A 22,387-nucleotide genomic window follows, 5' to 3' on the forward strand; every position below is an offset into this window, starting at 1 on the left:
ACTAATCCTGACACAATTATGCAGTTACCTTTTAAAATATGTATAATAGATACAAAAATTAGAAAAGTCTCATGGAAAACAGAAGTCCTAGAAATGTGGACAGTGGTAACAGAAAATACAGACATATGTTCCATGCCACAAGAAGACAGCTCTTCTTTTTCTGAAAGTTTAGGACCTCAAATTCAGGAATAGCTAAAAAAATTTCTGCTAATTGACAGACCTAAGCATTTATCTTATTAACAGTTAAATTAAAGTAAGTTCAAGGAAGTAAAACCAAGACAAGCTTTGGGGCCAGGCATTGTGAGAACTACCTCTTACACTTACTAGGGAACGTGTTATTAAATAATGTTAAAATAAACTATACTGTATTCATTCAGTCACATACACACAGAGACAGTGAAATGCATTTCTAGTCTTACACCAGTAGTTATATAGCCCAGTAGTAATCAAATATTTAGCACGCAAAGAGTTAGGTGTAGGAGTCCTGCTCTAAACTGATTGTCCTGGGGTGAGTAGTCATAGGAATGTTGGCAGTAGTGGAATCTGTTTAACTTGCAGTTTATTTTTTTATTTTTATTTTAAGCAATGTAGTGGCACTGGGGCAACATGATAGTTACCTGGTTCTTTGTAGTCTGTGATATTCCATTGCACAAGGCTTCACAGCCTCCCAGCAAGTACCTCTAGCTGTTTCATAGCAATCATAAAGCACTTTATTTTTAGCTCTCACACTTGGCACTATAAATCAATGATTGTCATATGTGTGCATTCATTCTTTTTATCATTTTTGACAAGTATGGGCTTATCTAAATTCTACTTTCCTTTCTCTCACACATACATACTCATAATTCTATAACCAAAATGTGTTTAACCCTTTGAGTTGAAAAGAAATCTGCTGCTGAGTCACTTTTAATAGACCAGAAATAACTTCCAATTTCCATGGCTGGTCTTTAATGATTAATAGAGATGAGTCTCAATATTGTCCTGAAAAGCTATTCATCAAAGTTAAGTTTAATATTCTCATATTCTGCAGCTGGAATGGATCTTAAAGAATATCTAGCCTTTATTCTAGATAGTTTTCTGAAGAGTTTATTCTAAACTGAAGCCTCAGTTTAAAGAATTTTCCTAAAATAACACAACTTAGTAACAAAGCTGAGATTAGTGTCCAAATTTCCTAATTCTAAATTCAGTGTTCCTTACCCGCCTCCACTCCCAGATTTCATATTTAACTGGTACAAATGTAATATTTTTTTCAGACTGGCCTTGGGATTTAGCATTTATAATCTCTAGCTTCTCCCTGAAATGATTGAACACTAAATATATTTAAGAATCTTCTCTGGTTCGAAAAGATTTTGCCATGTATTAAGATAATCCACAAATGTGATAGAACTCCAGAAAACTCTGAAGTTTACTGAATATTTACATTTACTGAAAAAATGTACATTCACTGAAATACTTATTACATTGCATTTTTAGTATTTCCATGTATTTTCCTCATGCAGAAGACATGAATACCATGCAAAAATCTCTCAAGAGCAGGGGTATTGTATCATCTTTGTATCCTTAACCACCTTATGTAAATGGTTATTCAGGTGTCTATTAAATAATGTCAAAAATGAATAAATTAATGAAAAAGAATGGTTCCCAAAAAATTACTTTCCTTTTAGTGGGACTGAATTAGTAGATTAGAACTGGGTACTTAAAGCCTTCTGTTATTGGGTAAATTATATTATCTTAAATGGGTCTATTTTCTTCTTTCTCCTAAAGCAGGAACTGAAATATATGAATTACTGTAATCTCAGATAACAATTTTTTCTCAGACCACTAGGCTAATGTAAATGTAGAGTTAAAACAGTTTTTGAAAGTATAAGCCAGTCAGAGAAAGATAAATACCACATGATCTCACTCATTTGTGGAATATAGAGAACAACATAGACTGATGAACAGGGACAGATCCAAAGACAGAGAAACAGCAATCAGACTATTAATCCCCAGAGGGAAAGCAGGGGAGGGTGGGGGTAAGGGGAAGAGATCAAACAAAGGACTTGTATGCATGCATATAAGCCAAACCAATGGACATGAACAACAGGGGGATGAGAGCATGAGTGGGGGGGGGATGGCGGTTAATGGGGGGGATGAGGACACATTTGTAATTCCTTAACTAATAAAGAATTTAAAGATTAAAAAAAAGTATAAGTAAAATATATGTAAAAGGGGTTAACAATCCATCAGGTATTTTTGCAGTAACAAAACTAAACAGCTATAGAATTTTTTTTAAAAAAATCTGAGGTATAAATGAAGTATGTCATACCTGAAGAAATATACTTTCAAAAGTTGAAAAATTTATTTATGTAAAAAATGTACTCTATTTTATTCTCTACCTAAAAGTAAAAGTAAATTTTAGTGAGCTACCTGTCCATCCTCAAAACATTCATTCAAATATTCTGAGCACTTTGTTATTGTAGAGAAAGGAGAGATAGATTAAGCTTGAGCTTACACTCTAATATATTTTTTGCTGATCTGACAGGTATAATTTTTTTTAAGTATATTTTATTGATTTTTTACAGAGAGGAAGGGAGAGAGATAGAGAGTTAGAAACATCGATGAGAGAGAAACATCGATCAGCTGCCTCCTGCACATCTCCTACTGGGGATGTGCCCACAACCCAGGTACATGCCCTTGACCGGAATCGAACCTGGGACCTTTCAGTCCACAGGCCGATGCTCTATCCACTGAGCCAAACCGGTTTTGGCTGACAGGTATAATTTTGATTCATTCACAATGGATGGCTATTTTTGTGTTGGCTGTTGTCGTTATTTTGACAACTTGTGGGAAAAGAAGTCAGTGCCCATAAATAGTCAGGCATTACTTTTTAAAAATTCTTGTGGCACCTTGGTTGAAAGTCACTGTTCTATGGGAGTATAGAACAGGTAGTAGAGATATAAACAAATAAACTCTAAAAATAAGTTAATAGATTGTGATTGCTGCTATTAAATTAAAAAGGATAATAGGATAGAGAATTACTACAAAGTGGAGAACAGGAGGAGGGTATTAGCTAGACTGTCTAGGGAAGGTGTCTTTGCAAAGGTAAATGATGAGGCAGGGTATCTTAGGCCACTTGGGCTGCTGTAACAGAATACGATAGGCTAAGTGACTTAGAAACAACATAAACTTCTCAGTCCCAGATCCAGGCACTGGCAGATTCAGTCACTGGGGTGAGTCTGCTTCATGGCTCCTAGAAGGCTTTCTTCTTGCTGTGACCTCTCATGGCTGAAGGAACAAAGGAGCTCTCTGAGGTCTTCTTTGTGAGGGGACTAATCCCCTTCATGAGGGCTCTGCCTTATGACCTGATCACTTTCCAAGGGTTCCCACCTCCAAATATTATTACATTGGGGATTAGGTTTCAACATATCAATTTGGGGGTAGACATAAACATTCAGTCTATAACAACGGGCCAGTCATTCAAAGGCCAATCTGAAGGTCCTGGAATAAGTGTGAGCAGAGGACACTCAAGAAACAGAAAGAAAACTACTGTGCTTGTGTGCGAGGGAACATGGGTAAGAATGACAGAAACTGACTTAAGAAAGGTACCTGAAGGCCATGCAAGAAGTTGTGTGTTTTTATTGTAATTTATTATATATTGTGTATATTAAGTAATTTCGTATGTATTAATTCTAGTTACAATAGGAAGCTCAGGAAGGGGTGTGTGCAGGGATCTGATCTATAGTTTCAAAATGATCATATCTTGATGGGGAAAGAATGGCAGAGTCAAAACAGGGAGACCAACTAGAGAATTGTATTGATAACCTAGGAAAGAAGATTGTGTCAGACTGAGGTGATGAGACTGAATGGTGGACTGGATGTGTGGTGTGATGAAAAGGGAGGCTTCTACAAATAGATTTTCTTTCAACCCGTGGTTGAACAAACAGGTAGAGAATGAGGAAGATCAAAACACATTTGACCAGGCGAGCAAATGGTAGGTGGAAGAGGAATGCACTAAGTTTGAGATGCCAATTAGACATTTAAGAATATATGTGGACTTTTCTATAAGTCTTGAACTCTAGAGAGGAGCCAGGACCTGATTATGAATTTAGGAGTCATTAGGTTATAAATGACATTTGAAGCCCTGAACCTGGATTAGACAGAGAATGTACTAATTAAGAGCCTTTCCTAATAGTAATCAAAATTAATAACCCTAGTTTAATGCTTACTGTGTACAGTTGCTACTAAAAGCACTTTATATATGTACTTATTTAATCTTCAAAACTGGATGAGTTAGAAACCATAATCACTCTCTTTTTTCAGATGGGGAAACTGAGACAAAGAAAAGTTGTTGTTGCTTGCCTAAGTAAATATAGCTAATAAGAGGCTAAGATGAATTTTGTACTCAAATAGTCTGACTGTGCTCCCAACCCCTACATTATAAAACTTATTATCAATATCTCTTTTGTGTTATAAATTATTTATTAATCCTCTTAACACTCATGTGATGTAAGCCTTATTATCACTATTTTGCTACTGAGAAAATGAGGTTTGGAGAGGTCATACATCCAGTAAGTGGCAGAGCAACCTCTCTCTAGCACTGTGCTCTTTGCCACATATTTGCAGTAGGGCACACACCTGTTTGAAATGTTGTGTTGCACTAGTCAAAGAGTCCCCACATTGTACTCCATGGTGGAATGGAAACAATTGTTAATATGAACACACCTGCCTTGTTTAGCTGGAGCTTTTGTGAAGAGAATTAGGTTAAATTAAAAGAACTTCCAAAGGAACTGAATAACATAACATTGTCATTTCATGTCAATTTCTGATCTCTCTGCAGACATACGTTCATGTAAACAGTTTAGTATGTGCTTTAGCTTTTTCTATAAATGTCTCCTAGTAGGGATGATTCGCTTTGTTCCTTTTTTTGGGGAAGGATGCAATTCTCTTTTAGCATCATTGATTTGTTAATAAGAAAACTTTCTCACTGCCCATGGTTAATCAATTATCCTATTAACAGTATAAAATTCTGTATTTCATTCTTTAAAATATCATGACTTTTAGCACAAAGAGAGTTTAAGTCTTTCCTGAAACCACAACGCACCTTTCTAAATGCTTCCTAGATAGTACCTACTTTTACTCCTCCTGTATGAGTACATTCATTTTCTTTTCCCTCTAATCATGTATTTCTTCCTGAATTCCAGTTTAGTCTGATGGTGGTATATCTATAAAACTATACCAAATGTCATCTTCAACCTACCCTTCTCTATCACTCCTCACAACCAGATGATCAGCAAATTTTTCATGTTACCAAATAAAAAATAAATTGGGGACCTGGGTCCTCCCCTTTAGCACTAACACCATATGACTAACTGGACCAAGAAATGGCTTACCTAATGTCCTCTGAACCTCCAGTCATAAACTCATAAAGTCTCTCTCATAGAAAGGTCCCTCTTTCTAAGGGATATTATATCAGCTCATCATCTAAGATTCTAAATAGTGACAGAAAAGGCAGATAAGAGTTCCTTTACATAATATTAATAACAGCTAACCTTTGCCATAAATCATTTAATCTTCACAACAACCACTGAGGCATCTACTGTTATGATCCCAATTTTGTAGATGAGGAAAATCATTATGTAAAATGTCAAAAACAATTCCTATTTTCCCAGAAAAAAAAGGGTTAAACCCAAGGATAGATACATAGTTACATATCCCATAAACAGAAGTATTTTTCCAGTAGTATACTGATTAAGGATAATGTATCTGTAAATAAAAATACTGTGATTTATCTTTCAGCATGAATACAGTATTATTTTGCTTTAACCATCTTGAAATTATTGAATTATAGAATTTCAGACAAGGAAGTAAACTTAGAAATGACCTGGTTCAAGGTGCTTGTTTTCTTTGTGTTTGTTTTTTTTTTTTAAAAAAGTGTTAGTAATATTTAAATGAAATCCCTGTGGAACCCATGGCTCCGTGTGCCATACAGCAGCCCACAGTAAAGCACCACCAGAATTTGCTCATCTGTTCCCCAGGGATGAACACTTATAGATTATCTCCAGCTTCCCATTGCCAAAAAAAATTATAATTAAAAATAAATGGTATAATGACCAAAATATTTGCTTCTTATAGCTTGTGAGCATTGTGGATTTTCTAATCATGTACAAAGTTAAAGACAAATAAACTGTAAAAGCCTAAGATAGAAGTAGAGAGATGTCAAAGGCAAAGAGGCAACTCCTGGCTTATAAACTCCCCTTACATAAAAATGAGCTCTCCTTCCTGACTGGTATTGCATAGGAACTGTTCTTTACTTCTCACAGACACTGGATATCCTTCACTCCATTCTTGCCGTAAACCTTACCCATCCCAGTTGATCAAATCCCACCAGCTCCAACATCCCTCACCTCCCTTCTTCATCAACAACCCTTTGCCAGCACCCCCATGGCAGCTTTGTACCTGACCCTCACCAGTATCTGAGCCCCGTTTTAGCAGCTGCCTAGCATAAAGGACACAGGACTGTCCTGGGGTGGAAGAGAGGAGGTGTACACTAAGTGTCCTGAAGTTCCAGGTGCCCTTGCTCTAAGAAATATTGATTTAGTCCACATGCTAGTTGAACCCGATGGTGCTATTAATGAAAAACCCTCCATTTCATGATGTGCTGAAGAGGCCTTTTGTGGTCTCACGGGTCTCACAGTGTAGATTATTGTTTCTATGTTCTGACTTCTATTGCAGATATAGACGTTACTCTGTAAATTGTGAAGGTGCATTATTCCCGTCTGTTCTTCTGCAGAGCTGTAGAGAGGTGGATGAAGGGACTCAGCCTTCCTGTGGAGACTTTCAACCACTTCTGTTTTCAGTGCCATCCATTACCTCCCTATTTGAGAGGAACTTGGTGCCTCCAGGTTCAGCTCCTTTTGAGAGTTCATTGAAACAACTTGACTTCTGCAGGCACTTGGGTTTCTGCTTGGCTGAGAAAGTAATCATTCTTGTGCTCTCCATAGTCCAGAATTTATTTGTATTGTATTAAATTTATTGTGGTGACATTGGTTAATAAGATTATATATGTTTCAAGTGCAAAAATCTATATACGTAAACTGTATACTGCATTATGTGCCCACCACCCAGAGTCACATCTTCTGTCACCATATATTTGGTCCCCTTTACCCTTTATTATTTTCCCAGTCTCCTTCCCTCTGGTAACCACCATTTTGTTGTCTGTGTCTATGAGTTTCAGTTTTATATCCCACGTATGAGTGGAATCATATGGTTCTTAGCTTTTTCTGAATGACTTACTTTACTTAGCATGGTATTCTCAAGGTCCATCGGTGTTGCAAATGGCAGTACTTCATTATTTCTTATCCAATTATTTATTGATGGATATATGTTAAAATTGTATAGCACAAGCCCGGCTGGTGTGGCGCAGTGGTTGAGCATTGACCTATGAACCAGGAGGTCACAGTTTAATTACCAGTCAGGACACATGCCCGGGGTGTCGGCTCGATCTCCAGTAGGGGGCATGCAGGGGGCAGCCGATTGGTGATTCTCTCTCATCATTGATGTGTTTTTTTTAAATATATTTTATTGATTTTTTACAGAGAGGAAGGGAGAGAGATAGAGAGTTAGAAACATCGATGAGAGAGAGAAACATCAATCAGCTGCCTCCTGCACATCTCCTACCGGGGATGTGCCCGCAACCCAGGTACATGCCCTTGACCAGAATCGAACCTGGGACCCTTCAGTCCGCAGGCCAACGCTCTATCCACTGAGCCAAACCGGTTTCGGCTCATCATTGATGTTTTTATCTCTCTCTCCCTCTCCCTTCCTCTCTGAAATCAATCAAAAATACATACATTTTTAAAAAATACATATTTCAAAAATACCTTAAAGAATATTAAGGTTTTCACAATAGTTAACTCAATAAAGTGAGTTTTTGCGTTACACAAAATGACATGAGGCCCATTAAAATAAAGGCAATTCAATAATTCCCAGCTTCCCCAGCAACACACCGAGCCACTCAGTCCAGTGTTGGGTGGTTATATGTCAGTGGTGCCTCCTAGCCTTTGAACCCACAACTTCCTAACCTGCCAGTACCTTTGGGTTCTGGCTATTACCATTTTCTTTTCCATTCAATGCATGAACCTCCTTATTTTAGGGTCTTGAAAAATCTGCAGCCATTTATCTTTAAATAAAAGACTAAGTTGGGAGGGTAGAGGAAGTCTTCAGTAAGAAGCTCCAGAAATAAAAAGAGGTTGCTAAAGCCTCCTGAGGCAAAGGAACCCAGAATATAGAAGGCTGTGTGTTCTCTAATAACTTTCCCACCTTTCCAGTCTTCCGCAGCAGCAAACACTAGACAGAAATGAATAGCTCAATAAATTATCCTGCCACTAGTCAATTTTAATTTCAAGTCATTTATTTTCTGTTCAATTTTGTGAGATGTATGCTAAATTAAACAATGAGGGGACAGTGGCTCTGATTGTATCTTCCCTCAAAAGATTGTTGGTAGGTTCACTTATTATCCATTTCCAATAGCATCTTTCACAAGAAATTAAACCCTAACGCCCTTATGCCATCCAATGGATGCACTGACTTGATTACATGGCAAATGCCTCCACTATGCATAACCAAGATACTACATAAATTCAGGAGAGAAACATGGTTCCTAATCAATGTTATTAGCACAGATCTATGAAGGATATGGCTTTTATACCAAACCCTGAATTATTAATGGTATACAGGGTGTCCTAAAAATGTATAGCTCAATTTTGAAAATGAAATATATTTTAATAAACACTACCTTTATAAGTATTCAAAGTGTGTGTATACATTTTAGAAGAATACCCTATATATGCAGAAGGGAAAAAAAAGGGCTCCATGGGCGAAATATCTAACCAGAGGAGTTTCCAAATGTTTATAAAAATGAGCAAGGACTCCGGTTTCACTGGTAAGGAAAGCAATAGTATGAGATGAGGCTGGCCATGTAAGATGATCCCACTATGTGGAAGATGAAAGCTGCCAAGATATGTCTGAAGTTTTATATGGTTGCCACTGAAGATTAGGCCATATTCGATGCCTTCAGCCAGCAGTTTATTTCTTGGTGGACTGATGAATAATTTTTCCTTTTGTAGGTTTCTTTGGTTAGCTTGGTCGCCACTGCACTCGGCTACTCAGAACTTGGTGCCATCAAATCCCTCCGGACACTAAGAGCTTTAAGACCTCTAAGAGCTTTATCCCGGTTTGAAGGCATGAGGGTAAGAAGGCCAAGAGCTCTCTGATGATTCATGTCAGAATTAAATGTAGGTTATGATTTAGTTACAGAGTGGGGTCATATTGTCTTGAAATTTATTTAATAGAATTACAAAGTTTCAGAGCAGGAATCTTAGACATCACGAAGCCTAGCCTGAAACTGAAACAAGCCTTCAAAAAATTGTCTGTGGCAGAAGGAGGACTAGAGTCCAGGTCTTCTGACAAAAGTTCAAGGATGTTTCCAAAAACCATTTATTTCTTTTCTTTGCTTATACACATGGAAATGACTATTTACTACTGACATTCATCCTAGGAGGGTTTGTGGGGTTTTTTTCTTCAATAGGTAGTTTGATTTCTCAAAAATTACAGGTGATGAATGAAAGGTAAAATGGTTTTTGTGTGCTTTTACTTTTTCAATTAACATCAGTAATAAAAATAGTTGTTAAACAAGAAAACAACACTAAATTGTAGCCTCTGACAAAATCTATATATCCAGAGAAAACAAAGTAGGGGGTTAGGATAATTAAAGATCGCAGGCAACCCCTGGGGTTTGCTTATAGATCTCCCTTTTAAGTGAGCATTCTGAATGAGGTTCACTTTTTCTATAGCACTTGTATTTTCCTCTCCTGCTCTCCTCCTTAGTGTATATTTTATGCATCTAAACATACCGTACACACTTGTATACACCCCCACTTGCAACAAACTCAAAATACTATTTAGCACAGGGGCCAGCTTTGTTTAATCCAGCTTACAAAAGCGCATGGATATTGAATTTCTTCTAGGCCATAGGGCTTTTATGTTAGGAGGAAGTTTGGATACTAAAAGCACCTCAGCCTTGACTTTGAGATTCACTCTTGAGGGTGAATTAAACCACTCTCCAGGCTTTTCAGCTCATTGCACGGAAAGAAATACTCGGTTTGCACATTAAAATTTTATTATACTGATAGTTGATAATGGAAGTCACAAGATACTATTAATAAAATTACACAATTTCAGGTTCTTTTCACACCAATTTTTTTTTACCATTACTGACATTACATAAGCCCTCATCTGGTTGTATGACTTCATATTAATAATTCATTTTTGAGGGGACATAGCAATTAAATGAAACAAAAAAACATATATTTGCTCTAATCTGAGAAAAATATTCTGTCATTTTTAACTCAGTCATATGGCAAAATTAACATTCCAGCTATAAAATATGGTAAAATATATAATGCATTTATTTAATGACAAGAGAATTTATGGAGGTAATTTTACACAAATTTTAGTAACATAAAACCTGATTTCAGTATAATATATTTGACTTAATTTCTAAAGGAAATCAAATTCAAGTAGCATATAACAGTTTTGGATTCCAGGTTTTGATGTCAATTTAAAATTCTTTGGTGGTGATTTCTAAGATAATATTCATAATATCTTACATAATAAAAGGCTAATATGCAAATTAACCAAACAGCAGAATGACTGGTCTGCTCACTGACTACCAGGGAGCAGATTCTCAACGCAGGAGCTGCCCCCTGGTGGTAAATGCGATCCTACAGGGGGAGCGCTGCTCAGCCAGAAGCCTTGCTCATGGCTGGCCAGCACAGCAGTGATGGTGGGAGCCTCTCTCACATCCGCAGCAACGCTAAGGATGTCCCACTGACAGCTTAGGCCCGACATCCCCCGAGGGCTCCCGGACTGTGAGAGGGTGCAGACTGGATGAGGGGACTCCCTCCTCCAGTGCATGAATTTTGTGCACCAGGCCTCTCGTTTTTAAATAAAACAATAGTTTCACTTAGTATAAATGCTTAAAAAATAGTCCATTATAAACCAGATTATATTAGTTAAGAAAAGATACTGTTGATAGCCCTAGAGATTTCAAAATACATCTTAATCTCTTCTGAATTTAGTTAAAGGAAAGATGACTATGACTGAATTTCTCCTTAATGAAATAGGTCAGCCTGGTTAAGTGACATGTGCCACAAAGTGAACATTTAAGAGAGTTGGAATAATAATGATGGGGACAGATTCAGTACTTTCATGTCTCATTTCCTAATATATTTTTTAAATAGAATTTATCAATAGGAGAAAAAAAATTTGCAAATTCCTAATCCTGTTTTTACATCCATGACAAGTTAACTTGTGCTGTGGATACAGATTTAATGCATCACTAATACTTTGCTTATTTGTAAAAGGTTTAATCACATTTTCCAGTAATCAATCATCTATTAACACTCTTGAAAATTAAAATATATTGCTGAATGATGACTATTTATTTTGTTGGTACTTAATATGTCTTTTCCCCCCTCTTTTTCCCCAGCATGCAAACATTTTCTGACTCCATCTGACTATATTAGGTTTTGTTTATTTCTTTTCATGCTTTGACATATTGTTTTCCTTAAGTCCTTTAGCTCTTTAGTTATGTTCGTTTTCCTTCATCAAATATGTCCTAGAAAATACTAGAAGAAACAACTTGTCCATCTAGATTTTTATTTTATTTTCACACCATTTTAGTACTAAATAAATGAAAGGAATGGTTTCCATTTTAACGATTTGTAAGCTGCCTTGTCCTCATTTCTTCTTCTAGGTGGTTGTGAATGCTCTTATTGGAGCAATTCCCTCTATCATGAACGTGCTCTTGGTTTGTCTCATCTTCTGGCTGATCTTTAGCATCATGGGTGTGAATTTGTTTGCTGGCAAGTTCTACCATTGTGTTAACACAACAACGGGTAACAAGTTTGAAGTTAGTGAAGTCAACAACTTTAGCGATTGTCAGGCTCTTGGCAAGCAAGCTCGGTGGAAAAACGTGAAAGTAAACTTTGACAATGTTGGTGCTGGATATCTCGCATTGCTGCAAGTGGTAAGTGGCTGCTGTGTGAGTTTTGAAAACATTTTCAAAATGTTTCCGTTAAGATCATTTCTCTGATGCTCTTTGTTTGAATGATTAATATCTAACAGTACAAAAGCAGTTGATGATAACACCTATACTACAAGCTTGACTTGACTATGAAGAAGATGTTTTGCAATTATTTTATCATGTATTTTCCCCAGAGTTCAGCTTTTAGTGTGTTTTAATGTGATTTTACATTTCTGCTTCCTGTATTTCCTTATAATATTATCGAGCACTACTGTGCCATTAGCATTTCTAAGTTTTTTGTAGCAATCATTACCAAAGGAGCAATCTTATGTATTAAAATAACAATGTATACTAGTGTATTGAGTAATGAATTAAATGGATTATTAGCCATATGGTTAATTATTCCAACATATAAAGAGTATGGTTCTAATATATGTGAAAATGCAAACTTATGGAGTGAATTTAAAAATGAGTAATGTTTAATAATTTTGACTTAATTGACAGTATATTAACTAATAGATAATTACTTAATGAAAATGACTGAATTGTGTTTAAACACGTCACAGGTTTGAATCACAGAGCACACCTTAAGTATGAAAAAGATTTGAGATGGAGATGGGGTTTTATGAATCAAGCGTCTAGTTAAATTTTAGCTTAAAAAAAGAAAAAAAGAAAAACCTTCCAAGAGAAACAAAGAAAACAAGTCCCAGACTCAAAATAAAATCTTGTTCTACTTCAATTTCATTTCTTCATTCAACTCGATAACACTGTACAAAAATTTATTTGTAATAACACTATCATGTTTTCATAAGGTAAAATGTATATTCTTGGATTAGGTTTTTATGCAGAATTTAAATATATGTTGTTTACAGGCCACATTTAAAGGCTGGATGGACATAATGTATGCAGCTGTTGATTCACGAGATGTAAGTGTCGCTTAAAAACTATTTATAGCTACTAGATATTTCATAGTGAACATCTGTGATAATTTAACTGAAAGGCCCAGAATTTTATATTAGACTAGAGGCCTGCTGCATGAATTCATGCATGGGTGGGGTCCGGCCGGCCCTGATCGGAGCCCATTGGGCTGGGCTGGCAGGGTGTGGGGGACTGTGGGCAGTTGGCCGGCGTCCCCGCCCCCTGGTCAAACTCCTGGTCGATGGGACAATTTGCATATTAGCCTTTTATTATGTAGGATATTATCAGATCATTTACAATCGTATGTAGAAATGACCTTTTTAAGACCATACACTTCAATGTAAATAATTTTTGGTTAATATATGTCTATTTTATGTATCTAAAATGAAAAGATATCTAACTTCTTGGATCAGAAGGTGTAAAATTGATCCAGCAAATGAAACTGTTAAGATTAGGAAAGGTCTCTCCCTCTCCCTGGTAAGTATGATAAACAACCCGGGTCTGGGAAACAACTTCCAAAAATACCATGATAAAAGCAAGCAAGTTTCAAGGAAATTCAATTTTAAAAATAGGAATAAAAATAATTCCTCAGAGCATATCGTTTATGCTGAATTTTCCTCTGAGAAGTTGATGCTCTGTTATTAAAGCCGTATCTCCAAGAGCCAGCATTTCCATTTCCAAACCCAAATTGAAAATACTGCAAAAATATATATGACTAATAATAGGCTCAAAATGTTTGCCCTGTTTTTACCACTGTTACTTACTCTAAATAATATGTACAGATACGCCACAATGGGAAAACAGATGCAAGAACACTCATAAAAATTACAAGCTTTCCTTATACTTCATCACAATAATTTGAAAAAGAATTGTTTTTGCAAACTACTGTTTCAGGGAAAGGCAAAAGTAGCTCTATATTAAGTAACAACACTCATCAAATTGTTATTCGGTTTAAGTATTTACTGTGTTTTTAAATATTTTATATTTTTAATATTATTTAGGTTAAACTGCAGCCTGTTTATGAAGAAAATCTGTACATGTACTTATACTTTGTCATCTTTATCATCTTCGGGTCATTCTTCACTCTGAATCTGTTCATTGGTGTCATCATAGATAACTTCAACCAACAGAAAAAGAAGATAAGTATTCCTCAGCTCTCACCTCTCTCCATTCTGAGCTTTTCTCTGTTATATATGAACACTCGCAGTTATGACAGACTTAGATCATTTTTATATTCTTTTCCATTCACTATCTGGTCAATTCAGCTGCAGAGGAGTCCAGCTGTAGTCACTGGCTCCTCTCCAGGGGCATCCTCTGCAGATCTGCTAATAGGGTCTTTCTGACCCAAAATTACGGCCACTGCCTCAAAACATCCAGTGGGCCTCCAGTGTTTTATCCTTGCTTACGAAGCATTTCAGGGATGATCTCAACCCAGCTTTCCAGCCTCATTTTCTCCATAACATATTTTCTATATCCACTTCCCTAGTCCTCAGTCACTGCCCACCCACCATCAACACTACTATCATTTTCTACACTCACGGCTGCATGGATTTTCTGTCCTTTTTCTGAACAAGCCATATTCTTCTACCTTCATAACTTTATGTAGAATATGTTCTCTGCCTGGACTTCTTTGCTTAGCAAACCCTGAACCACCCTTTAAGGCAGTGGTTCTCAACCTTCTGGCCCTTTAAATACAGTTCCTCATGTGACCCAATCATAAAATTATTTTTGTTGCTACTTCACAACTATAATGTTGCTACTGTTATGAATCCTAATGTAAATATCTGATATGCAGGATGGTCTTAGGCAACCCCTGTGAAAGGGTCGTTCGACCGCCAAAGGGGTCGCGACCCCATAGGTTGAGAACCTATGCTAGGGTCTCTAGCTTAAGGGTACTCTCCTATACAAAGCCCATTTCCGAGTCTTGGAATTTATTGTTATCCCTGCAGTGCCTGCAGTGCTTGTTTGTTGACACTGTATCTTATATCTATGAAAGTCTGATACCAGATACATTGTTTAGCACCCAGGAGGTGCTCAAAAATTGTTGAATATAGAAGTAAAACTGTCAACAGTGAAATAGTTTAAGAAAACATTTTTTTCTTTCACGAAAATATATGAGACCGCTGATCCTCCTTCTAAACATATTATAATCAAATTAAGATCCTGTACTAATCAGAGTTTTATGTGATTACAGGGTTTGCATAATATTTAAGTACTCAGAATTTCATATAAATGGGAAAAGCAGAAAAATCTGTATGAAGCAGGGTAATAATCCATTTAAAAACGGAGAGAGGATTAAAGGAAAGACCCAGAAATATTTTTGTAAAAGTGCTGTTGTAACACGTGTTGGGATTGTAACCAATTTTATTCTGTGTCTTTACTTTGGAGGTCAGGACATCTTTATGACAGAGGAACAAAAGAAATATTACAATGCAATGAAGAAACTTGGGTCCAAGAAACCTCAGAAACCCATACCTCGGCCTGCAGTAAGAATGACTCATCTTTAAAATTCCAAAGCCTGATTTCCATAGGATGACACTGGGCGGTGCTCTGGGTCAGAGCACATTGTGTGATATCACCAATACATAACATGACCTGATTGTGAGGTCCATGTTGTGTAACACAATTCACAACTGCTACACTCGATAAGACACTCAATAAGAATTACTAAGTTCATTAAAAAGGGGAAATGTTCTTTACAGTCGGTCAATTGAAAGCCTCCAACTAAAGGGTTCCAGGTAACTGCTTCCCACACAGGCTCAATGCTCCCACTGCTGCCAGCAATGAATGCGCTGGGATCCTGCTCCTCTGATCTTGTTAAGGGTACCCTCTTGGCCTTTTAAGTAGATGGAGTTTTTCAGATTTCCCATCCCACACCCATGGCCTCCCTCTGTGCTGCTTGTTCTCTTTATTCATATGACTAAAAATATTCTTAACCTTTTTAGCAAGGAAAAGGATGTCATCAAAATAGTTTGTTTCATAAAATACCCACAACAAAAACATACTGGGAATGCATACTCTGTAGAGCTCCCTAGTGATAGGAAGGCATGATAATGGGGTATTATGCTCACAGAGCTGTACTCTAACCCATCTATCCTCTCAGATGTGTAAGTAATAAGGAAACTGAGGCCCACAGAAGGTAAATATCACACCCCAAGTCATAAAGCCTGTAATTGCTAGAACTGGGACTAGACAGGGTCTCCTGAATCCTATAAATGGCTTCACTTCACCATATGTTTAAGAGTAGTTAGAGCTGGGTAGGAGATGGGAGGAGGAGGTGCAGGGTACACAAAAGGGCATGACCTGCTTTACGGAAGGTCATTTAAATATTTCAGTTAGAAGAGGTAGAATTAAATAGAAAATGACTGACATATTTTGTGGGAGAGAGAGATAGAAAAAAGATACTATCAGTCCTAAAGTATTGATAAATGAATTGGAGTATTGTACAAGTCTGTCTACATTAACCTCCTTTGTAAATATTTATTACTAGTTGCCATTATTTTTTTATAAAAATAATCATAGTTATCAGCCAACCGCCACCAATTTATGCCTTATTCAGCTTTATCTTTCCATAGAACCTAAATAAACCAAATATGTTTTGCTCTTGTCAAATGACTTTTTCTTTTTTCTTTTTCTTTTTTAATATGTTTTATTGATTTCAGAGAGGAAGGGAGAGGGAGAGAGAGAGATAGAAACATCAATGATAACAGAGAATCATTGATCGGCTGCCTCCTGCATGCCCCACACTGGGGATCGACCCCACAACCTGGGCAGGTGCCCTGACCAGGAATTGAGCCATGACCTCCTGGTTCATGGGTCAATGCTCAACCACCGAGCAACACTGGCTGGGCACAAATCACTTTTTTCATTTCTTTCTCTTTTTTTAACATAAGAAAAATGAAGCATTCATAATTGTCTGGGGTTATATGAGAAGGGTGTACATCTCATGGCCACTGGTGGAACTTTGACTGTAATTTTATTGGATCATTATTTATGAAATATGCATATTAACTTTCTCTATCCTCTCTCTTCTTCTAGAACAAATTTCAAGGAATGGTCTTTGATTTTGTAACCAGACAGGTCTTTGATATCAGCATCATGATCCTCATCTGCCTGAACATGGTCACCATGATGGTGGAAACTGATGACCAGAGCAAATACATGACTCTAGTTTTATCCCGGATCAACCTTGTGTTCATTATCCTATTCACTGGAGAATTTGTGCTAAAGCTTATCTCCCTCAGATACTACTACTTCACCATAGGCTGGAATATTTTTGACTTTGTGGTGGTGATTCTCTCCATTGTAGGTAAGGATGCTTTCATTACAGGGAGGTCTATTATAGGAAGGTCCCTCAAGGCCTGACAGCTGTGTAACATGGAAATAAGGTCTGAGAATTATAATGTGTGTAGATCTGAAGTTTAACAGTCTTGTTCATTTCCCTCTAACTGAAAAATGTTGGTATTAAAAAATAAAAAATAATATATTTCTAAATTTCAGAAAAAAATCTTTGTAATTAGCACATTTCATATATGAGGATACCTGTTCACCGAAAATGGTGTGTATAAACTTAAATTGCTATATCACTATGAGATTATTTACTTTGTTGGATTTTGCAAAAATCCATATAAGTTTATAACATTACATAATAATTGTATAAAACTGTAATCTTTAATTGCTAAATTAGGAAGTGGATCTAAATATTTAGCAAAGGTTTATATTCATAACGAATTTGTTGTTTTCATAGAACTTGCAAAGATAACGTATTCATGTAAGCATAAGATATTCACTGTTAGTGGTTTTCTGTATTTTTTCCACAGGCATGTTTCTGGCTGAGATGATAGAAAAATATTTTGTGTCCCCTACCCTGTTCCGAGTGATCCGTCTTGCCAGGATTGGCCGAATCCTACGTCTGATCAAAGGGGCGAAGGGGATCCGCACGCTGCTCTTTGCTCTGATGATGTCCCTCCCTGCGTTGTTTAACATCGGCCTCCTGCTCTTCTTGGTCATGTTCATCTATGCCATCTTTGGAATGTCCAACTTTGCCTATGTTAAAAAGGAAGCTGGAATTGATGACATGTTCAACTTTGAAACTTTTGGCAACAGCATGCTCTGCCTGTTCCAGATTACCACCTCTGCTGGCTGGGATGGTTTGTTAGCACCTATTCTCAACAGTGCCCCACCTGACTGTGACCCTGATACAATTCACCCTGGAAGCTCAGTTAAGGGAGACTGTGGGAACCCATCGGTGGGGATTTTCTTTTTCGTCAGTTACATCATCATATCCTTTCTGGTTGTGGTGAACATGTACATCGCTGTCATCCTGGAGAACTTCAGTGTTGCTACTGAAGAAAGTGCAGAGCCCCTGAGTGAGGATGACTTTGAGATGTTCTACGAGGTTTGGGAGAAGTTTGACCCCGATGCTACCCAGTTTATAGAGTTCTCCAAGCTCTCAGATTTTGCAGCTGCCCTGGATCCTCCTCTTCTGGTAGCAAAACCAAACAAAGTTCAGCTCATTGCCATGGACCTGCCCATGGTCAGTGGGGACCGGATCCACTGCCTCGACATTTTATTTGCCTTTACAAAGCGTGTTTTGGGTGAGAGTGGAGAGATGGATGCCCTTCGAATACAGATGGAAGACCGGTTCATGGCATCGAACCCATCCAAAGTCTCCTATGAACCCATCACCACCACTTTGAAACGCAAACAAGAGGAGGTGTCTGCTGCTATTATTCAGCGTAATTTCAGATGTTATCTTTTAAAGCAAAGGTTAAAAAAGGTATCAAGTAAATATAATAAAGAGGCAATCAAAGGGAGGGTTGACTTACCTATAAAAGAAGACATGATTATTGACAAATTAAATGGGAACTCCACCCCAGAAAAAACAGATGCAAGTTCCTCTACCACCTCTCCTCCTTCCTATGATAGTGTAACAAAGCCAGACAAAGAAAAGTTTGAGAGAGACAAACCAGAAAAAGAAAGCAAAGGGAAAGAGGTCAGGGAAAATCAGAAGTAAAAACAAAGAATTATCTTTGTAATCAATTGTTTACAGCCTATGAAGGTAAAGTCTATGTGTCAACAGGACTCCCAGAGGAGGTCTATGCCAAACTGACTGTTTTAACAAATACTCATGGTCAGTGCCTATAACAAGACAGTGGCCTCTCTGTCACTACAACTCTGTGAGTCAGGGTATCAACATTGACAAAAAGTTGCTGTTCTCATTACCAGCTGACACTGCTGAGGAGGAACTCAACAGCTACCTAGACTGTAGGGATAGTTGTGCAGTGATCATTGTAACTACACCAAACACCTTTAGTACAGTACTAGCATCCACTCTATTTTTAACTTCCATATCTGCCATATTTTTACAAAATCTGTTCTAGTGGATTCCCTGGTCCCTAATTCATAGTTTATTCATAATACTATGTCACTATTTTTGTAAATGAGGTTTAAGTTGAGAAAAAAGTATATGATCCCTGTGTTCCTATTCCAAAAGTTTCTCAAATAATCAGACAACAGTGTTTTGTCTGAGAGATGAAATTCTAGCTCAGAACCAGAAACAAAATTGTAATATCAACAATTTCAGGTACTTCCATTTTCTAGATGATTTTAATTTTGAAAGTGTTTGTCTATGTTTGTTTATATCTGAACAGTTATGTGCCTGTAAAGTCTCCTCTAATTTTAAAGGATTATTTTTATGCAAAGTGTTCTGTTTCAGCAAGTGCAAATTTTATTCCAAGTTCCAGAGTTCTATATTTAATTTTGGTTAAATGCTTTTAAAAAAAAAGTAATTTAATAATCTGTTCTAGAAAAGTATAGTCTATCTAAAGTATCACTTTAGAATAGTTGTTCCACTTTCTGCTGCAGTATTGTTTTGCCATCTTTTGCTCTTAGCAAAGCTGACATTTTATTAAACACCCTGTTATGTAAATAGTTATTTTTTCCTGTGGTGCATGTTTGGGCAAATATATATATATATAAGTATATATACAGCCTGATAAACAAGTTCTATTAAATCAAATATGTACCACAGTGTATGTGTCTTTTGCGAGCTTCCAACAGGGATATATCCTGTACCATTCATTAAACATAAATAGTTCGAAGACTATCACTAATGCATGTTAATATTGCCTATGCTGCTCTATTTTACTCAACCCATTCTTCATAAGTCTTGGTTAGAAGAAGTGACATGTTGGTGGTAGAGTGAATTCAACCAGCTCTCCGTCTAGTATGTCAAGCAGAATAGCTTGCAGTTATTTAAAAGCACTTTTACTTTTGCATTTTTAATTTAACTTGAGTGTTGTGTGGTGCCTCTCTAGATCTCAAGGAAACACACTGCATACTGCCTGTTGTCAAAACCTGTATACTTCATATTTTGCTATAAATATGTCCAACACTTGTTGAAATATAATGTAAAAATATGATCAATTTTATTTGTCGCATTTGTACATAAGAAAATTATTTTCAGGTTGATGACATGGCAACTTATTTTGCTTTCTACTTTTGCTTCTTAATTTTAATCACAACTCCAAACTTTTGAATTCATAAGACTTTTCAAAGGATAATCTCCTAAAATAAAAGTTAGACACTGGGTTTTGTGAATTTCTTTGTTATATTTTCTACCATACCAATAGTAGATACATTGGTCAAAAACTCAAACCTAGATCATTTTTACCAATTCTGGTTGCCTCAATATAACCCTTTATTCATGGAAGGTTTTTTTTTTTAACTCAACTTTTGTAGTATTTGCTTATGCAGACTAGTCTTATTTTTTTAATTCTTGCTACACTAAAGCTATTAGAGATATAACTTGGGCTGTGTCCTTTCCAGCCATGAACAAAGTGGCAAAGTTGTGCAATGATCTGAAATGATATAATTTCTTGCACAAACCAAAAATTTAATGTTAATTCATTTTACAAAACTATTTATTTGTAGTGTATTGATGAACTGCATGCAGGGAATTGCTATTACTAAAAGAGAATGGTGAGCTACGTCATTATTGAGCCAAAAGAATAAATATTTCATTTTTTATTGTATTTAATTTCTTGGCCTCTGTTTTTTTATTGTTCGAAGTTTAAAATATATATAATTAGTAAAAGCTATACTTGATCTGACATCTGTATACATAAAAGTTCACATGAATTACATAACAACCTAGTGCATGATCCACCAAGCAGTACTACAGAATAAAGCACTTTTGTGAACTTTTGTGTATGCAAAGGATCAAACCCGCATGTTCGTTTGTAGGTATCCTAACAATAACAGTAGCTCTCTACAATGATCATTAACTCAAAATTAATTCCTTTGGCTGTAATCATTTTAATCTCAACTCCTCTCTGTGTAACTGTTACCATCTCCAAATTTCTTAGTAGTTAATAATTCTTATATACTTCATATTTAAATGGATTTTATGAACTCCTATTTACAGATAAAATATTAATGATGTAGTGATTGAGGATTTATATTAACTTTTTTCAGGGTTCCTTGGATTGATGTCATGTCAAAACCAAATATTTATTATCAGTGGTAAACTCCAGTTATAATGCATGTGTTTTGAAGATGAATTGGGTCTAAATATGCATTTCAGATTTAACCCTAACCCCAACATAAATGATATAAGGTGACTTAATTGAAATTCATTGACTTCTTTCTGCTCAAATAAATTTTCATATCTTGCCAACATCACAGAGAAGTATTGCTTTGCAAAATCCTTAGCCTTTTTATGTATCCTACTATGTAACTACTAGAGGCCCAATGCATGAAATTTGTGCAAGAGTAGGCCTGCCTTTCCCCGGCTGCCAGCACCGGCTTTCCTCTGGCACCCAGGACCTGCGCTTCCCTTGCAGCCCCGGCTTCATCTGGAAGGTCATCCAGAAGGACATCTGGTCTAATTAGCATATTACGCTTTTTTATTATAGATTAGCCAAGCAATCTATCAATTGATATGAATTGTATCTAAATAACCATCTTCTAAAATAGTCAGAAGAGTCAATATACCTTTTAAAAAATTACTCAGATAACTTTAAATAGACAGAAACACATTTGGCCTTGACTTTAATCCCATTAAAAGTCTTCTTGACCTCAAAGATTTTATACTACAAGGTTGAAGGATGTTTAAAATAATTGAAAAAAAATAGCTATTTTTTCTTCTTTGTGATATTACAGATTTCTAAAAGATAACATCTGATATATAACCAAAGAGATTAAAGCAAATAAATAATTAGTCATTTGTGAAACTGTCTGAAAACAAAAATTACTTATTTCTTGATCATTAACATTTGCCACAAAACATGAAAAAGTTGGGCTTAAGTTTTGCATTCCCTAGAGTACTTTTTTTAATCACAAAAGAAAGAAGCACATCATTTTCTTACCTTATAACATCAAAAATGTTTTATTCTTTTT

The 22,387-nt window shown here is 36.4% G+C and overlaps 1 protein-coding gene across 4 annotated transcripts in view; it reads left to right on the forward strand.

Annotated features, from left to right (window-relative positions):
• Nucleotides 1-21,021, forward strand: part of LOC139015274 (sodium channel protein type 3 subunit alpha) — a 107,913-nt gene extending 86,892 nt beyond the window's left edge. For all 4 annotated transcript variants that reach the window (XM_070422845.1, XM_070422840.1, XM_070422841.1 and 1 more), the window contains 7 exons: nucleotides 9,108-9,230; nucleotides 11,798-12,070; nucleotides 12,940-12,993; nucleotides 13,987-14,124; nucleotides 15,367-15,471; nucleotides 17,024-17,294; nucleotides 17,806-21,021. In XM_070422845.1, coding sequence (XP_070278946.1) covers nucleotides 9,108-9,230; nucleotides 11,798-12,070; nucleotides 12,940-12,993; nucleotides 13,987-14,124; nucleotides 15,367-15,471; nucleotides 17,024-17,294; nucleotides 17,806-19,001 — 2,160 coding nt within the window. In that variant the 3' untranslated portion in view covers nucleotides 19,002-21,021. The remainder of the gene's footprint in view (nucleotides 1-9,107; nucleotides 9,231-11,797; nucleotides 12,071-12,939; nucleotides 12,994-13,986; nucleotides 14,125-15,366; nucleotides 15,472-17,023; nucleotides 17,295-17,805) is intronic.
• The last annotated feature ends 1,366 nt before the right edge of the window (nucleotides 21,022-22,387 follow it).

Source organism: Myotis yumanensis, unplaced genomic scaffold (assembly GCF_028538775.1).
Source record: "Myotis yumanensis isolate MYYU_CA2020_CCGP unplaced genomic scaffold, mMyoYum1.0.hap1 SCAF_8, whole genome shotgun sequence".
NCBI classification, from domain to species: domain Eukaryota; kingdom Metazoa; phylum Chordata; class Mammalia; order Chiroptera; family Vespertilionidae; genus Myotis; species Myotis yumanensis.